Source organism: Pavona decussata, unplaced genomic scaffold, assembly GCF_977016875.1.
Source record: "Pavona decussata unplaced genomic scaffold, jaPavDecu1.1 SCAFFOLD_71, whole genome shotgun sequence".
NCBI classification, from domain to species: Eukaryota; Metazoa; Cnidaria; class Anthozoa; order Scleractinia; family Agariciidae; genus Pavona; species Pavona decussata.
The window spans coordinates 843,011-857,500 of record NW_028145490.1 but is presented as its reverse complement, the minus strand read 5'-3'; the positions used below and the strand labels follow the sequence as shown (position 1 = coordinate 857,500).

The 14,490-nt window shown below is 38.8% G+C and overlaps 2 protein-coding genes across 2 annotated transcripts in view; both read left to right on the top strand.

The window, feature by feature from the left end:
• Positions 1–1,873, top strand: part of LOC146477200 (BPTI/Kunitz domain-containing protein-like) — a 17,995-nt gene extending 16,122 nt beyond the window's left edge. The window contains exons 3-5 of the mRNA XM_085113642.1: positions 1–91; positions 473–673; positions 1,431–1,873. The exon at positions 1–91 is cut by the window's left edge and continues 71 nt beyond it. Coding sequence (XP_084969768.1) covers positions 1–91; positions 473–673; positions 1,431–1,450 — 312 coding nt within the window. The 3' untranslated portion in view covers positions 1,451–1,873. The remainder of the gene's footprint in view (positions 92–472; positions 674–1,430) is intronic.
• A 4,975-nt stretch (positions 1,874–6,848) lies between these two features.
• On the top strand, positions 6,849–9,000 carry LOC146477199 (proproteinase E-like). Its single transcript, XM_085113534.1, has 3 exons — positions 6,849–6,867; positions 8,461–8,544; positions 8,762–9,000. Exons 1-3 carry the CDS (start codon positions 6,849–6,851, stop codon positions 8,998–9,000), a joined length of 342 nt encoding a protein of 113 aa, XP_084969660.1.
• The last annotated feature ends 5,490 nt before the right edge of the window (positions 9,001–14,490 follow it).

Genomic DNA, 14,490 nt, shown 5'->3' with positions numbered 1-14,490 from the left:
ACTCAAACGTGCGACCAGTTTATCTATGGTGGTTGCCTGGGAAACGCAAACAACTTCAGAACAGAAAAGGAGTGTCTCAAGACATGCCCATGTAAGTTATATGTAACTCATAGATAAAGGGGTTAGTTTCTAAAGAAACTGTGGTTATGCGTCGGAGGGAATGGAAACGTATGTTTAGTTTTATCAACTGACTTGACAAGGTAATTGGCCACTGTTAAAAAATTCGGAAGCGGGACGTTTCTCGAAACATCAAACTTTATCTTTTTTTAAAATCATTCAAAATAATTCAGGAATCAATAAATTATGTAGGTCAGTCGCTTAAGTAAAGTGCGCGGAAAAGCTCAGTCGTGGTGGCCTACGTGTTTCGATTGCCGTAGATCCGCAGCAGTAGGCGATAAAGAATTTATATACCACACCATGGCCATGATCTGTTACCTACATATATATAACGACAAATCTCTCTCCTTTGTAGGTAACCAGTTTCTGGAAATTCCTCCAATAAATTTGAACAAGATATGCTACCTGCCCAAAGTGGTAGGGCCCTGCAGGGCGAGGATTCCCCGGTATTTCTACAACAAATGCACAAAGAAATGTGAATTATTCTATTACGGTGGATGCCGTGGTAACAAGAATAATTTCAAGTCACTCAAGGACTGTAACAGCGTGTGCTACTGTAAGTAACCTAACCTAATATAGATTGAGCTAAGCCTAAAAGCAGAGCTCCACAATTATAAATTGACTATGTATTTTGTTGTCTTCAACTTTTTGTTTGGTTTTTCTTAAACGCCGATGGCCATGCAACTTCCCGCCAAACAAATGCGGGCGGCAGCATAAGCTTCACAAACTTGCGTCTGCTATTGGCATTGGTTGTCCTGTGTTGCGGCGTACGGACGGATAGTGATGTCATAGCCAAAACCAAAATTTCTCGCATCGTCGCATCGAAATGTAACTATATATTCTTACCCATGGTGCTCTTCGCGCGCACCTTCGGCGTGCGGAGCTCCGCTATTAATGGTGGATGGTAGATTTTTTTGTATTTAGTGCAAGTTTCGATATTTCTTGTCCCTGTTTGCTAGAGCATGTGTTAGCTTTACAAAGGGGGGAGGGGAGAAACGTTTATAATATGAAAAGGTTGTTTATTTTACCGCTTGCGAAACCTGCGTCTTCCTTGGTGTTTCCCAACACATTTATCTTAAAGTTCGAGGTAACTTTGTCTTTTTTTTTTTTCAATTTTAACTCATCGTCTTGGGTTGAAAATGTTTGTCATTTAAATCTATAACGTTTAAAAAGTTTTAATCTCGGTTTCTGCCCCTTTTACCTGTAAAGCTTTTGTTCCGAAACCCCAAGTCCCTTTCTGCCCACGCTTGCAAGGAGGTCTGTAGGAAAATGTGAATCAGAATGATAGACAAATCCTTTATTTTTTATTGCAGATCCTCCCGTTAAAGGATAAATCACACCCGCAGACCTTGGTCAGCGCCAACTTTATTATCCTAACCATCTCAGTTCCTAGCTGTTGTAGACAAGTGGCCCAATATAGAAAGTGCTGTTGTTTATTTATGCTGTCAGGATTTAGAAGTTTCCGGGTCGTGCTAAAGATAGTAATCAATGCTTTGCACGAAGAACCTAAGCTACAGTATGTTCACTTAATATCAGCTTATTGTACCACACGCTTCAAACACTCTAGTCCAGCCTGTGAGCTTAATAAACAATAAATTGTTTGAAAGGAAGCCCAATGTCATAAGCTTCATGGTTTCTTTTAAGGTTGACCTTTTCACAGTCATTTTACTTCAATAACACGACTAAAATAATATATGTTTTAGTTTTTACTATGTGGTGAATGCATGGAACTGAATAAAAGTAAAAACCACGATATTCGAAAACGTGGCTTTGATTTTCGTTTCTTTTGTACAAAATCCCCTATTGGATACTTCCAAACATTTATATTTCGTCCTAATGTCTGTGGAGCCTGTTCTTGCCTAAAGCCCATTATCGAATCGGAAAGAGAGATGAGATTTGGCCGCATTCACAAAATGATCATGAGGTGCTAACTCAGTTTTCTCCTCATTTCTCTTCTCTGGGAGAAAACTGAGTTAGCTCCTCGTGAGAGATGCTCCGAGTGCTATTCATTCAGTAGCACTTCACCTTTATATAAAGGGAATAAAAAGTTAAATAATTGCTGGGATAATTTTGCTTAATTACAAAACATAGTTAAACAGGTTAAACAGAGAAAAATCGAAAGGATTTGAAAAAACCCGGGCCTCAACACAAAGAGGAAAGGATATCTTTAATTCAGACACGGCGTCATAGCTGCAATGTGCAATCCACTGATAATTCAAATGACACTATACATCTGTATATTAAAAATGAGTATAAGGGTTCGGGGAAAATTCAAAGGTTGAATTAAGGCAAAATGATGATGCAAGAGATTCTTGTGGTTTTTTTTTTTGCCACCCTCTCCCCCAAACTACAAAGATATCCACTTTTTTTACACTTACAAAAGTAAGTATGTTTACACAAGATTGCATAAAGTGCAGAGACGAAAGGGCATTTCCTTTAGCTCTTTCTAGTTCAGTATTTACAGAAATGACTTGAAACTTTAAAAGCGTTGAAACTTTCGTTAAGTGTCTGTTTGTATTAGAAATACTCTCTAGTTTGCCTTTAGGTTTGTCCTTTCATCGCCTGGCCATAATATAATTGAACATGTTATGGTCGTATGACGTCACATTGTTATTTCCACATCCAAGTTAACATGGCGCGGAAAAAGAAGAAACTATGAGAACTGGCGTCATTGGCAACCGGTATAAGACGAGTTGGGTAATCAAACTTACACAGACACAAGAGTAGTTCTATACTTACTAATAATAATACCTTTATTTATTACCTTTTGCGAAAGAATTACGGTAATATTACAGTAAAACGGAGAGAAATTCAAAACACGACATGTATATATACAGTCAAAATATGTCAAGTTAAATTAAGTTGAGTTAAGTAGAAGTTAAGTTTATCACCTCTAGAAATAAACGATTGTTTGTGCCTGGTAGTGCGTGATTCAGGTATTCTGAGTTGCGCTGGTTTCGTCATACAAGATCTTAGGTTATGGCCATGATCCACAGCCTTGTCTAAAAAACGTTCGCAAGGATGCGCTTCAGATTCTAGAATACGTTTAAATTCTTTCCTCGTCAAGAACTCAACAGTATCCCTAGGAAGTCCTATGACATTTAGACATCTATTCTGCACTCTCTGTAGATCTTCTTTGAGGCAAATGGGCAGCCCGCCTCAGACAGGCGAGGCTTATTCTAACAGAGGTCTAATCTCAGTGATGTAAGTTGTTAGACCGATGATAAGCTGTTCTGCAGACCCTGAGATAGTGGATCCGTTTACACGCTTTGCTGACAATACTTGAGACATGTGTTTTCCACTTAAGATCGTTCTGCACATAGACAACCAGCAGTTTAAGTTCTGTAACTCTCTCCAGTTCGGTAGGACCGATACTAACAGGAGGAGGAATTGGACAGGACTTCTTTAAGGTGATCCACATATCTTTGGTTTTCTTAGCATTCAGCTCCAGTTTATTCCGCACAGCCCAACTCTCCAAGTGAGTCACAGCATCCTGCATTTGACTGATGGAGTCGTTAGAGACAAGTTCATATAGAGTGCAGTCATCGGCGTACTTGCAAGTGGTTACAGGTATTCCCTTGGGATGCATCCACATGCGCATTAAAAGGTGTAGGAGAAATGACACCGCCGTGGGGTACACCGGCAATCACCTCGCCGTGTCTGGAGAGGACTCCCGGGAGCTTAACCTGCTGTGTTCTGCCTGATAGGTAGCTTTGTGTCCATTTTCAAAAGCTCTTGGCGATGCCCATACCGGCGAGTTTAGTCAACAGAACACCATGATCTACTAGATCGAAGGCTTTCCGGAAGTCTACAAAGACCGCATGCACGCCATTATATGAACTACCAGAATCAGTAGCGTTATACTAGTCTTGTGTGATGCTGGCAAGCGCAGTCACAGCATGGGCTATAGGAAACATGGGTTTCGACTAAATAAAGATCACATTTATTTTAAATTAAGTTGAATTACTCACAATGAAGTAGTCTTTTGTCTTTTCTGGTCGTTTCTCCCCACTTATTTCTTGTAGAATAACCATAACATTCTTATATCGCCAGCATGCATTCGTTCAGTCTTGGTAACCGTGCCATGTTATCGAAACCCCAGGCGCGGCCGCTAAGCGCGCGAGCGTTAACACTTAAGAGTTACTGGATAGGAAGAGATTTAACGGTTGCTAGGAGATTAGAGCTATTAGCCAATAACTGAACCGAAAATACAATGGACATTGTTTTTCAAATTCGCCTGCACCTGGTAAGAGCACCGCAAACTCCGTCCACCCCTTGCTAGTTACAGAATATGACAAAAAGATTACTCTCCCCACATGGAAGGAGTCAAAAACAATTTTGAAATATATGACTGGACTGATATATTTGGGCACAGGGAGTCCACAAAAGTTGTGAAAAAGAAATAAATTAATTCGTTAAACCGTTTAAGGAGCAACGCAGGCACACAGTCAGCACCTGTTGCTTTCCTCGGATTCACACGTTGACGAGGACTTACAAATAATAAATTCACTCACTTCTGTCCAAACCCTTACATGCAGCTGGACAGAAACAAGTTGAGAAGAGGGAAAATTCATGATTTTTATGCGTAGTTAGCAGGCACGTACGACTCGCCTTGTATTGACGTTTCAATGCAATATTTTGATATTTCGTCGAGCTTGAAGGAAAGTTTGATGGAAATTATACCTTTTTTAAAATCAGTGTTTGAAATCTTTCGTGGACACTGTCATTTCATTTAATATTTGTAGATATTTCCAAAGTCCACGTGACAATGATTTGAAAAACTGCAGCTTAATTGCTAGTAGCAACGACATTGACTGCGGGGGATTTGCAAAACTTCAGTTTATTTTAAATTTATTTCGTTGATCAGCAACATAGTAATCACTTCAAAGCAGCGGACTATCAGTTGGTGTATGCGAGCTGGCTGTACTGACTGAAGGTAAGTGTTAAGACCGGAAAGTCTCTCTTGACCGTATCATCACAATAATTACTAAATTTATTTTATTATTCGGGAAAGAAGATTAAAGCATGCCGAGTTGTCTTTAAAGAACATAACAATATGAGACTGGAAATTATTGTCGGATTCGTGTATCAACTTGTTGTGAAGGCAGTTAGCAGAATCAAGATCAGTTCATTAAGGGTCTCAATGGGGTTAACCCTCTCCCGTCAAAGAACCTAAAATTTATCTCCCGTCGACCGGCAATAAAGGACAACTTTTTACCGTCAACTATCCAAAAGACTAGTTTTTTGTTAGCCGTCAAACGGTTTCAAGGTGTCTCAAATATCACTATTTCAGCTGCTTATCCCCCGACTTCTGGCTCTCAAATAATCAATTTAACTGGAAAACCAGTTTCAGTTCCACGTTCCCAAATATTCTCACTTTATGGTCTTTTCTACTTAATTAGCGTCTAAACTGACATCGCAACTAACTTCCGTCTGGAGGTACTTCTGATAGCGTATGTCTGACCAAAAATCAACCGGAAGAACACAATTGGTAATATTAAAAAACACAAAAGTTAATAACAAATGGAAAAAATTTCCTCGTCATAACCATCAACTGTCAAAAGCCCTAAAATTTGACCGTCAACCTTCAAAATCGGTCAAATTTACAAAGCTATATGAAGAGGTCTAAAAAAAGTGGAACTGAGTTGACCATTGTCCAACCGCACGCACAACGTCTCACCACAAGCTCAACACTGCCTGGGACACTGGAAAGCCATTTCTGTTTAAATGGCACAAATGCGAGATAGCCAGCTGTAACTTGACCTGTAAACAAGTGTGCAACGGAAAAGAGATTCTGTTTGAGATCGCCTCCATTCTGTGTGTGGTCAGTTACAACACCCCATTTATCCTACCGTCCCACCTACTCCGTACTTCTTCTTATATGCATTTCTTTCGGATACAATGTGATTTCATTTTATATAGAAAAAAACACAGACACTTTTTTTGTCATTTTTTCCTTCATTTTTATTTTATTTCATTGTTTTTACCTCAATTTTTATTATTATTATAATTTTTTTTTTCGTGTTCCGGGTAATGTAATGTAATTTTATTTTATATAAATATACACACATTTTTTTTCATTTCTCCCTTTATTTTATTTCATTTTTTTTTATCTTAATTTTTTATTATCATCTTTTTCGTTTTCCGGGATGCTCCGGGATGTTCCGGGATATTCCATGTTCCGGCTTTTATCGACGGCCCTAAAAAGACCATTTCTGCTTGTTGCTTTCAGTTTAAATTACACTTTTAAAGGTATAATTAAGCTGTTCTTGCATCATTGTGCAACCCGCGTGAACCAGAATACCGCACAACTACAAGTATTTTATTTGCGTTGCTTGAGGATGAATGACTTCAGGTGAAGGCTTTGAATATGTGTATTTTAGTCGAAGTTCCACACGGAGTTTTTCGCTTCACAAATGAGATATGGCGAATAAACAGTTTTTACTATAAGCTATGTTGCTAAATACTCAATAGCGTGATTAATGTGTTTCTTTGAGCGTAAACAATCTTCTAAAAAGAGTTTTGAGAGCCTCAAAAACCTTAAACCTCAAAGTTTGCTATGAAAAGAACTGACCTCTCTTGACCTCTCGTTTTCGCCCCAAAATTGGCTGTTGAATGTAGGTTATTTCTGGTGTCATAATAGTCAGACGTGTGGACAACTTACCGCCGTAGGTTACGGAGATTGTTTTCCTTACGTTAATTTCTTTTATAAATTGCTTCTCTTGCTCGAAATGTCGGATTATACGGGAGGTAAGATTTTATTCTGTTGGAATCGATCAAAACGAAGCCATGAAAAAGGCGATTTAACCGGAAAAGCGGCGTGTTTGGTAGATGTAGAACCGATACATGTAATAAACAAGCACAGCGGGAGTGATGCGCATTTTTTAACAGGCGTTTCAATAAGCTCTGTCTTATAAAATGCTATCGAATTAATCTAACGTCAGAGGAATTTTCGGCGGCTTCTTGTTAAACTTTCTCTGTCTAGATTAATGCGAGTGGACTGCACGTTTTCCTTCTGATGTTTTTCCAATCACATGCCGATCAGTTGATACCATTTCCTTTTATTGTCTTTACGAGGACGCCCCATGAGCATGCTTTGGTGATAAAGCACATTAAATAGAACAGGATTACTGCTGGCAGACAAGTAAAAGTAGATTCTGTGAGATATTGGCTGTTGTTGCACTATAAAATATTCACTGGTGGACTTGCGAGCCTTACCGACGGCGTCTAATGTCTAATGCGGTGATCGCGGGTGGCCTCGAGTTAATAATATAGTTTGCCCGCAATGCACGATGGGAAGCATGCCAATTTCCCCCTCTTGTTTTAAGCAGAGCGTGGGCACTCGACGGTTTTTTTGTCCCTTTTTTTCTGCATTGGAAGGCGTTGCTACTAACGATATTCCTGGATAAGTCGTTCACATTGTGTAAGTTGAACGGGTTGGGATAATAACAAAGTGGCTAAAATGACATGAATATTTTATTTCTAAGTGAGAATTTTTTTTGTCGTTCCCATCGTGCGATACGAATAGGTCAAATCCGTTTTAATGCCACATAATGTATTGAAGGATCCTTGAATCGGTAACGCTTTTATTCGACCCATTTTACGTTTAGACGATCTGTTTATAGTAGAGAGACTTAGTACGGGTAAAAATTTTTAACTCTGTGATTTTGTTTTCACTATGGCAATGTACAAAGATGACAAAATTACCATGAAATAGGTAAGATTGAAACTACAAATTTTGGGCTTTCTTATGACGTTTGAAAGTAGGTAATTTTTTGCGTTCAGATCATTTTGTCCTGGTTAGGGGTGTCAACGTGAGAAAGTGACAGGGTGTTTAGTAAAAAATAGTTTATTTCCGCAGTCTACAAGTCGGACGAGAATTAACTGTAAGAGGATTTGATGGGGGTGAAATTCAAAAATACAAAAATAATAATCATAAAATAAAATAAATTAACAAAACATTATGCCACCACTTGTTGTAAAAGAATCGCCAGTCAAACGCCGAAATTAACGGCAGTTTAGGGCGGGCTACTGTAACTCATTGTATTTGATTCTACGTTTTATTCAACATTGCTGCTCCTGATCTACATAAAGATCCGGCTACACTTTGCTACTGTTTGTACAAATGGTCGTTGCACTTTTCAAGAGTTACTGTAACTCAGCTTCCCCCACCTGCAAAGTTATCATAAATGGAAATCATAGAGAATCAACCAGCAAAAGGGAATCCTTGTAGCTTTGATAGCAGTTGTAATAAGAATTTATATTCCACCGCGCACCAACTCAATTATAAAGATGTATTTTTTTTACATTTTCATTTATGATGGGGAAAAATAAATCACCCAGGACCTGTTAACGACATTCTTCAGGAAGCTCTAATGCCACCAGTCAACAACAGTGAATGTGCAAGAAAACTAGCAGCATCACCAGGTACGCGACTGACGTCTTTTTTTGTTTTTGGTTTTTAAGCAGGTTTGCATCACTTGAAAGATCCATCGCAATGACCTTATGCTCAGATAGCATGGTGGGACAAAACAAAATCGTGATAAGAAGTATGCCCTTCATAAATAGTTCATTCCCTCTCTCGGTTAATGTCCGAGACATTCTGATATCACATTTAGTTAACCCGATCTATTGTCTTTAATAGAAGGATCGTTGTATGAGATCACCCCATACATGCTGTGCGCTGGTGTCAGTGGCACTATTCTCAGTGGTTGCCATGGAGACAGTGGTGGCCCTTACGTCTGCCAGGGTGCTAACGGCAATTGGGTTCTCCAGGGTGACGTCAGCTGGGGTTCCCCGAAGTGCTCTGCGGCTGAGCGATACACTGTGTTTGGACGGGTTGCTAAGTTCCGGAACTGGATTGACCAGACCATGAAATCTTGAAATTTATGTCATAGAAATTGATAAAGCGTGAAATAAAGGAAATCTATGGCATGAAAAATATGTCTTGTTAAATTTATCTTGCTCACTTCAGAATAAATGTATCCCAATACAGGAAGATTTGAATTCTCGCGACAGTCTTTAGAAGAATACCAATAGCTCAAGAACTGTCGTGTTAAGTTTTCTTCGCAGTCAGAACAGCCTTGCAGTTATTTGAGCTACTGTACTTGTGTTTATTTTTGGCTTAATAGATCTTTTACAGATCCTGTGAATGAATGAATGAATGAATGACACGCATTACAGACCATTTTAAAAAAGCTAGTTTTGGTTTGGGAAAAAACTTAGGAGATCATTGAACAATCCCTTTCTTGCCCTTCCCAGTTTGGCAACATTGAGGTGGAGAGGGGGGTCGTACATACATACAATCGTACAATCGTACAATACTTCATACAATCGTTTCGAATAAACGATTGCATGAAGGTGCAATTGATTGTGCGTCTCTATGCAAATTGCATTATTGTATGTCTCTAATACGCAGTTGATTGTCATACTGTGCAATTGATTTTCCATTGGTGTTAATGATTGTCCAAAGGTGCAATTGTTCATCCGTGAATGCTATTGAATATTAATACATATGCAAGTAGCGTTATTGAAAGTTCATTCGCGTTAATGAAGTTCATGGAAGTGCTATTGAACGTACATTTTCCGTATAGTTTCAACTGTTGGCGTAAATGAATGTATATTTTGCGTAAATGAACAGCAAAAGGTGTATATAATAATCAAAGATTAGGGGGTGTGTTCAATGATCTCGATCCCAGGCCCTCTATCCCTTGCCCAGTGGGTGCCCTACATAATCTTCGAGGATGCCAGATACGAGTCCCAAGATCCCTACATTCATAGTCCCATATAATCTAGACTTCAAGCTGTATTAGGAGTACGTTCTTTCTACGTCGAAGGCAATAAACATGCTGTCTTCATGTATAAAACGTTAAAGGGACACAGTCAGCTGGTGCACATGCGCATTAGATACCATTGCATATCACACTTCATCACAAGTCTCGCGCTGAGGAGCGCATCCTTTGAAAAACCTAAACAAACCTTGTCGAGTTGAAGTATTTGCCAGTCAAAATTATTAAAGTGATTATAGACCTAATGTCATGTTAGAACACTCATTTCCTTGATACCATGGAGAATTTACTGATGGACTTGTCCAGGGAAAGCCAAACGTCAGCGAGTCGGCCTCTGAAGTCGTAGAATCATTTCATCGCTTACTTTGTTCGGTATCCGGTCGTGTGAAAAATTATCTTAGCTATTTCTACGTTTCACAGTGTTTGCATGAGAAGCAAATTGAGTTCAAATATTAGAGAATATGTCAATTTTAAAACGTAGCGAATCGACTGAACTGCAGTGTTGCGAAACGACTTTGAAGCGAAACGACCGGCTTTATTTCTGCTTTCAATATCATATATTTTGCTTTTATAATTTCGTTTCTACAACTTCTCCACTATCTAAATTTAGGAACCAAACCCATGTCATTGCAAGAACGCTTGCTCGACACGTAGAAAACAAGGTTTTACTAGGGCTTGTCCTTGTCGAGGAGATAATCGACTGTGTACCGAAGCTTGTCTTCGTCTGAGCTCCAAACCAAGCAGCCATGACGCGAAGTTCGAATCGTTTACGAAGATTCCCTCCGCACGAACCTTTCGCCAGGTTGAGAAAATTCGATTTTCCAAATATGCTCATGGTGATTTGCTCTCCAATGTTTTTTGATCGATTTCTCTCGTTATTTTAGTCAACGCATGCGATTTCTTCCGCCCGGCGCTTTCATGTTTCCCACCTCTTCTTTTCATGTTCCGTTGGAGACGCAATCCACACTGGTTTTAACCAAACGTGATAAAATAATATCATAGGATGAGCAAAGGCATACTCAGAAACAGGTTTTCAGTAAAAGATTGAAAATCCAATAAAACACACACTAGATGTATTCGACGCGTACTTTTGATTTCAGGTTGAGGTAGACGCTTTTCAAACTGACAAAACTAGTGTCCAGGTCAGCGCGGTCACAAAGCTGACTGTGTCCCTTTAATTGGTCTCCTTAGTACGGGTCTTGACTATCATTGTTCAAAAAGTCACTGAATTCACTCAGTACTTGAGAAAACTAAAACTGGTTGAGAAAAAATGGGACTGCACACCTCTTCAACACAATTTTGATTTAATTATTACATCGAAGTAACTTGTGAGCACTTTAACGAACAATCAACATGCTAATCAGAAATACTAAAGAAAATGGAACTGATTTACAGTGTTCAGTGATTGATTGGAGGATTTCGATCCTCGTCGTTCGGAAAAAAATTTCTGAGACCCAGCAGGAATTGAACCCACGACCTTCCAGTTACTAGTCTGGATGCTCTAACCACTGACTCATGTGGTGAACAGGTCACAGGCTTCATATTCAAAGCATTGGGTAGTTGGCTGGTTCGCTAAATTTCAATATATTAAACACTGATTATGAGTGTGATTACAAAAGAGTCATTTGTATTGCTGATGGTTGATGGCACTACATAATGTTGTGACTACCAGTTCAGTCTCTGACAGAGATCAGTGACCCAAGGAGCCTTCGTAAGGTGCTGATTCTAAGAAAATGTTACACACACTCTTGATTAAAAGTAAGAATTTTAACACTGGCACTACTACGCTTCACTTACACGACTACATTACTTATTACTTATAAATTAATCCTGTTACAATCTTACAATTTTAGACGGGATTTCTGCACCCACCCGCGTCCCAAAGAGGGGTACTCAGTAACATGAAATGTGGAAATCTTTTCTTACATACACTTTTTATTGGAATATTTTGGAGAACACAAATGAATACGCTTATCTTTTCTAATCAATTTATATCAAGCATGTTGGATATTTTCGTCAAGGCCTCCTGAGATAAATTTCTCACCAAAACTTCTCCGAACACGAGAGGAAGAGCTGAGCTAACTGCCTCACCTGTGAGGCGGGCTTAAAGTCTTTCAGATATCTGGTGTCGAATGTAGGTATCAGTAAGCAGTCTAATGTCCTCTACGGAATAGCCATTTCTGACGCTGTCAAAAAGAGCACAGGGGAAGCCTTATGTCGCGTTTGATTTTAATAAAAACCGTCAACACACTTTCAATTGACGCAAACATACAGTGCATATGGATAAGAATACTCGAGATATTAATGTTGTCTCAGAAATTAAACAAAGCTTAGGTGCCAATTATTGTTATGCCACAAAATGTAACAACTGATACTATACAGAATGTTATAATTACGGAAATTGTAATAACGTTTAACGCATAACTAATAGTAATCCAAAATGTAATATCTTTTGATAAAAAAAGGAATAAAATTTGAACGAATTTTTTTTTGTATTTTATTGAACAAAAATGCAGAACGAAATAGCACAAAATTTAATGATTCTATTTTGAATGACATCCTTTCATTAACATATTGGAATTTGTGTATTGGCAATCCACATCTGTGAATTCGTTATTAGTGATATGACTCAAGAAATACCGCACTGATGCCGAGAACTGTAATCTTTTAATGCTAAGATTTTTCTTCAGAACTTCACAGCCAGCCTGCATGTGTGAAGAGAAGAATGGACATGTGTTCTGTCGTGAATTGCAATGCCGTCGTGAATTGCAACACCTATCGTTAATTGTAATAACAGTTGACGTGAATTGCAATAACGTACCTATCGTGAGTTGTAATAACCTGTTGTCGTAATTTGTAATAATCCGAGCTTTCGTGAATTGTAATACCACGTTGTCGTGATTTGCGATAAGTCTTAAGAACAAACAATTACAAAAGAAAATAACAAAAATGACGTAAAAACCCAACCTTTATTTTGATCCATGTGCATTTTTTTAAAAAAGTTGAAACACAAAATCCAGCTTACTTTCGTAACATATTTTTACGCTTAGTTGAAATTGAAGTAACACAACGTTTTGTTACCCGAACAGTACAATTTGTCAGGTTCTTGGAGACTACTTCAATCACCTATTAAACAATTCATGTTCTATAATAATAATAAAGTACAAAAGATTCGCCCCGGAATAATCATTTGCAATTTGCGGCGTAGTTCAACAGTAACTAGGGAAAAAAGCTTCTCCTGTTTAATAATCATAACCAAGCTTGTTGTATTGGCCAGCAGTAAAGTTTGATTTGAAGAAGCGGTTATTATCAACTTTCGATTCGGCAGACAGAGTCAACAGGAAGAAGTGATACAAGTTATGGATAAGCATTCCCCCTATCATTATTCGTAGCATAGAAATACAGCCAAATTGATGTAGGCAGCTAGTCGCCGGCCACACAACTTCTGTGTCTTGAAGGTTTAGGCCGGCCCCGGGGGGGTACTCCAAAAAAAATTGGGTAGGGGTGTGTGGCCCGCTTCCCAAAACCCTTACCTTATTTATGACCAAAATCTGTGATTTTCCCTACCCTATTTATGACCTGAAGTAGCTTCTTCTAACGAACTCAGGACTAGAGTGCAAAAAATCTATACCCTATTTATTACCAAAATGGCGGCAAAATGACTGAAAGCGATACCTTATTTATGACAAAAACAGCCGAAAACAATACCCTTTGGCGCCGCACATACCTGTATTCTTGGTTTTCACATGACGTCATAGAAAACTGAAATTATAACTAAACACAATTTTGAGTTTTTATCTTCATCACATATAAGAAAATCTAAATTTCCATCGGCTTGCTTGTTTTCAGCAGGATAGCATTCTTTGTTTTGAAAAAAGAGGAGTTTGAATTTTAGATTTTTGCGCAGTGGGTGACAGAAGGATTGCTGCTCTAAACATGTCACGTACATGGAAACATCGATTCGCCTCGTGTTTTTTTTAGGTCTGATCTGCTAACATGTAATAGAAGCGTTAATGTCAATGTGTGAAAGTTCAGCAGAGAGAAGAAAGGCTTTGAAATAGCCAAGGTAGACTCCAGATGTTCTTGCTGGTTTCCGGCCGCCATGTTGGTGCCCATCAGACGGGGCACCAACATGGCGTCCCATACTAAACTCTGTAATTTTCCGTGGTACATTTTCTCGAATAATTCGATTAGGAGATATCGCACAGCCCTGTGGCTTTCACACGTTGTTTGTGTATCACTATTCTACGACATATCAATTTCTTGACTTTATCTATTGAATGGTTGAGGATTTTATTTTTTTACTTGCGTGACGATGTGTGAGGTAAAAACCACCTATAGCCTACATAAGGGAGTACCCCCCGGGAGGCCGGCACAATCTCTGGCTAAAGATCACCACGGGCTACCATGCGATACGTTTATAAATCGCGTTTTTCTTTAAAAAAAAAAAATTGTTGCTGAAACGAATTTCCGCTCTTGAATCTAACAGGACTGAATCTTTATAAAGAACTGCTAAAAACTGAATTTAACACGAAGAAGGAAAATTCATGATTTTTATGCACTGAGACACGTACGTCTCGCCCTG

Coding starts and splice junctions, on each gene's coding strand:
- LOC146477199 (XM_085113534.1), top strand. Junction 8,545..8,761: donor AAAACTAGCAGCATCACCAG/GTACGCGACTGA, acceptor TGTCTTTAATAG/AAGGATCGTTGTATGAGATC.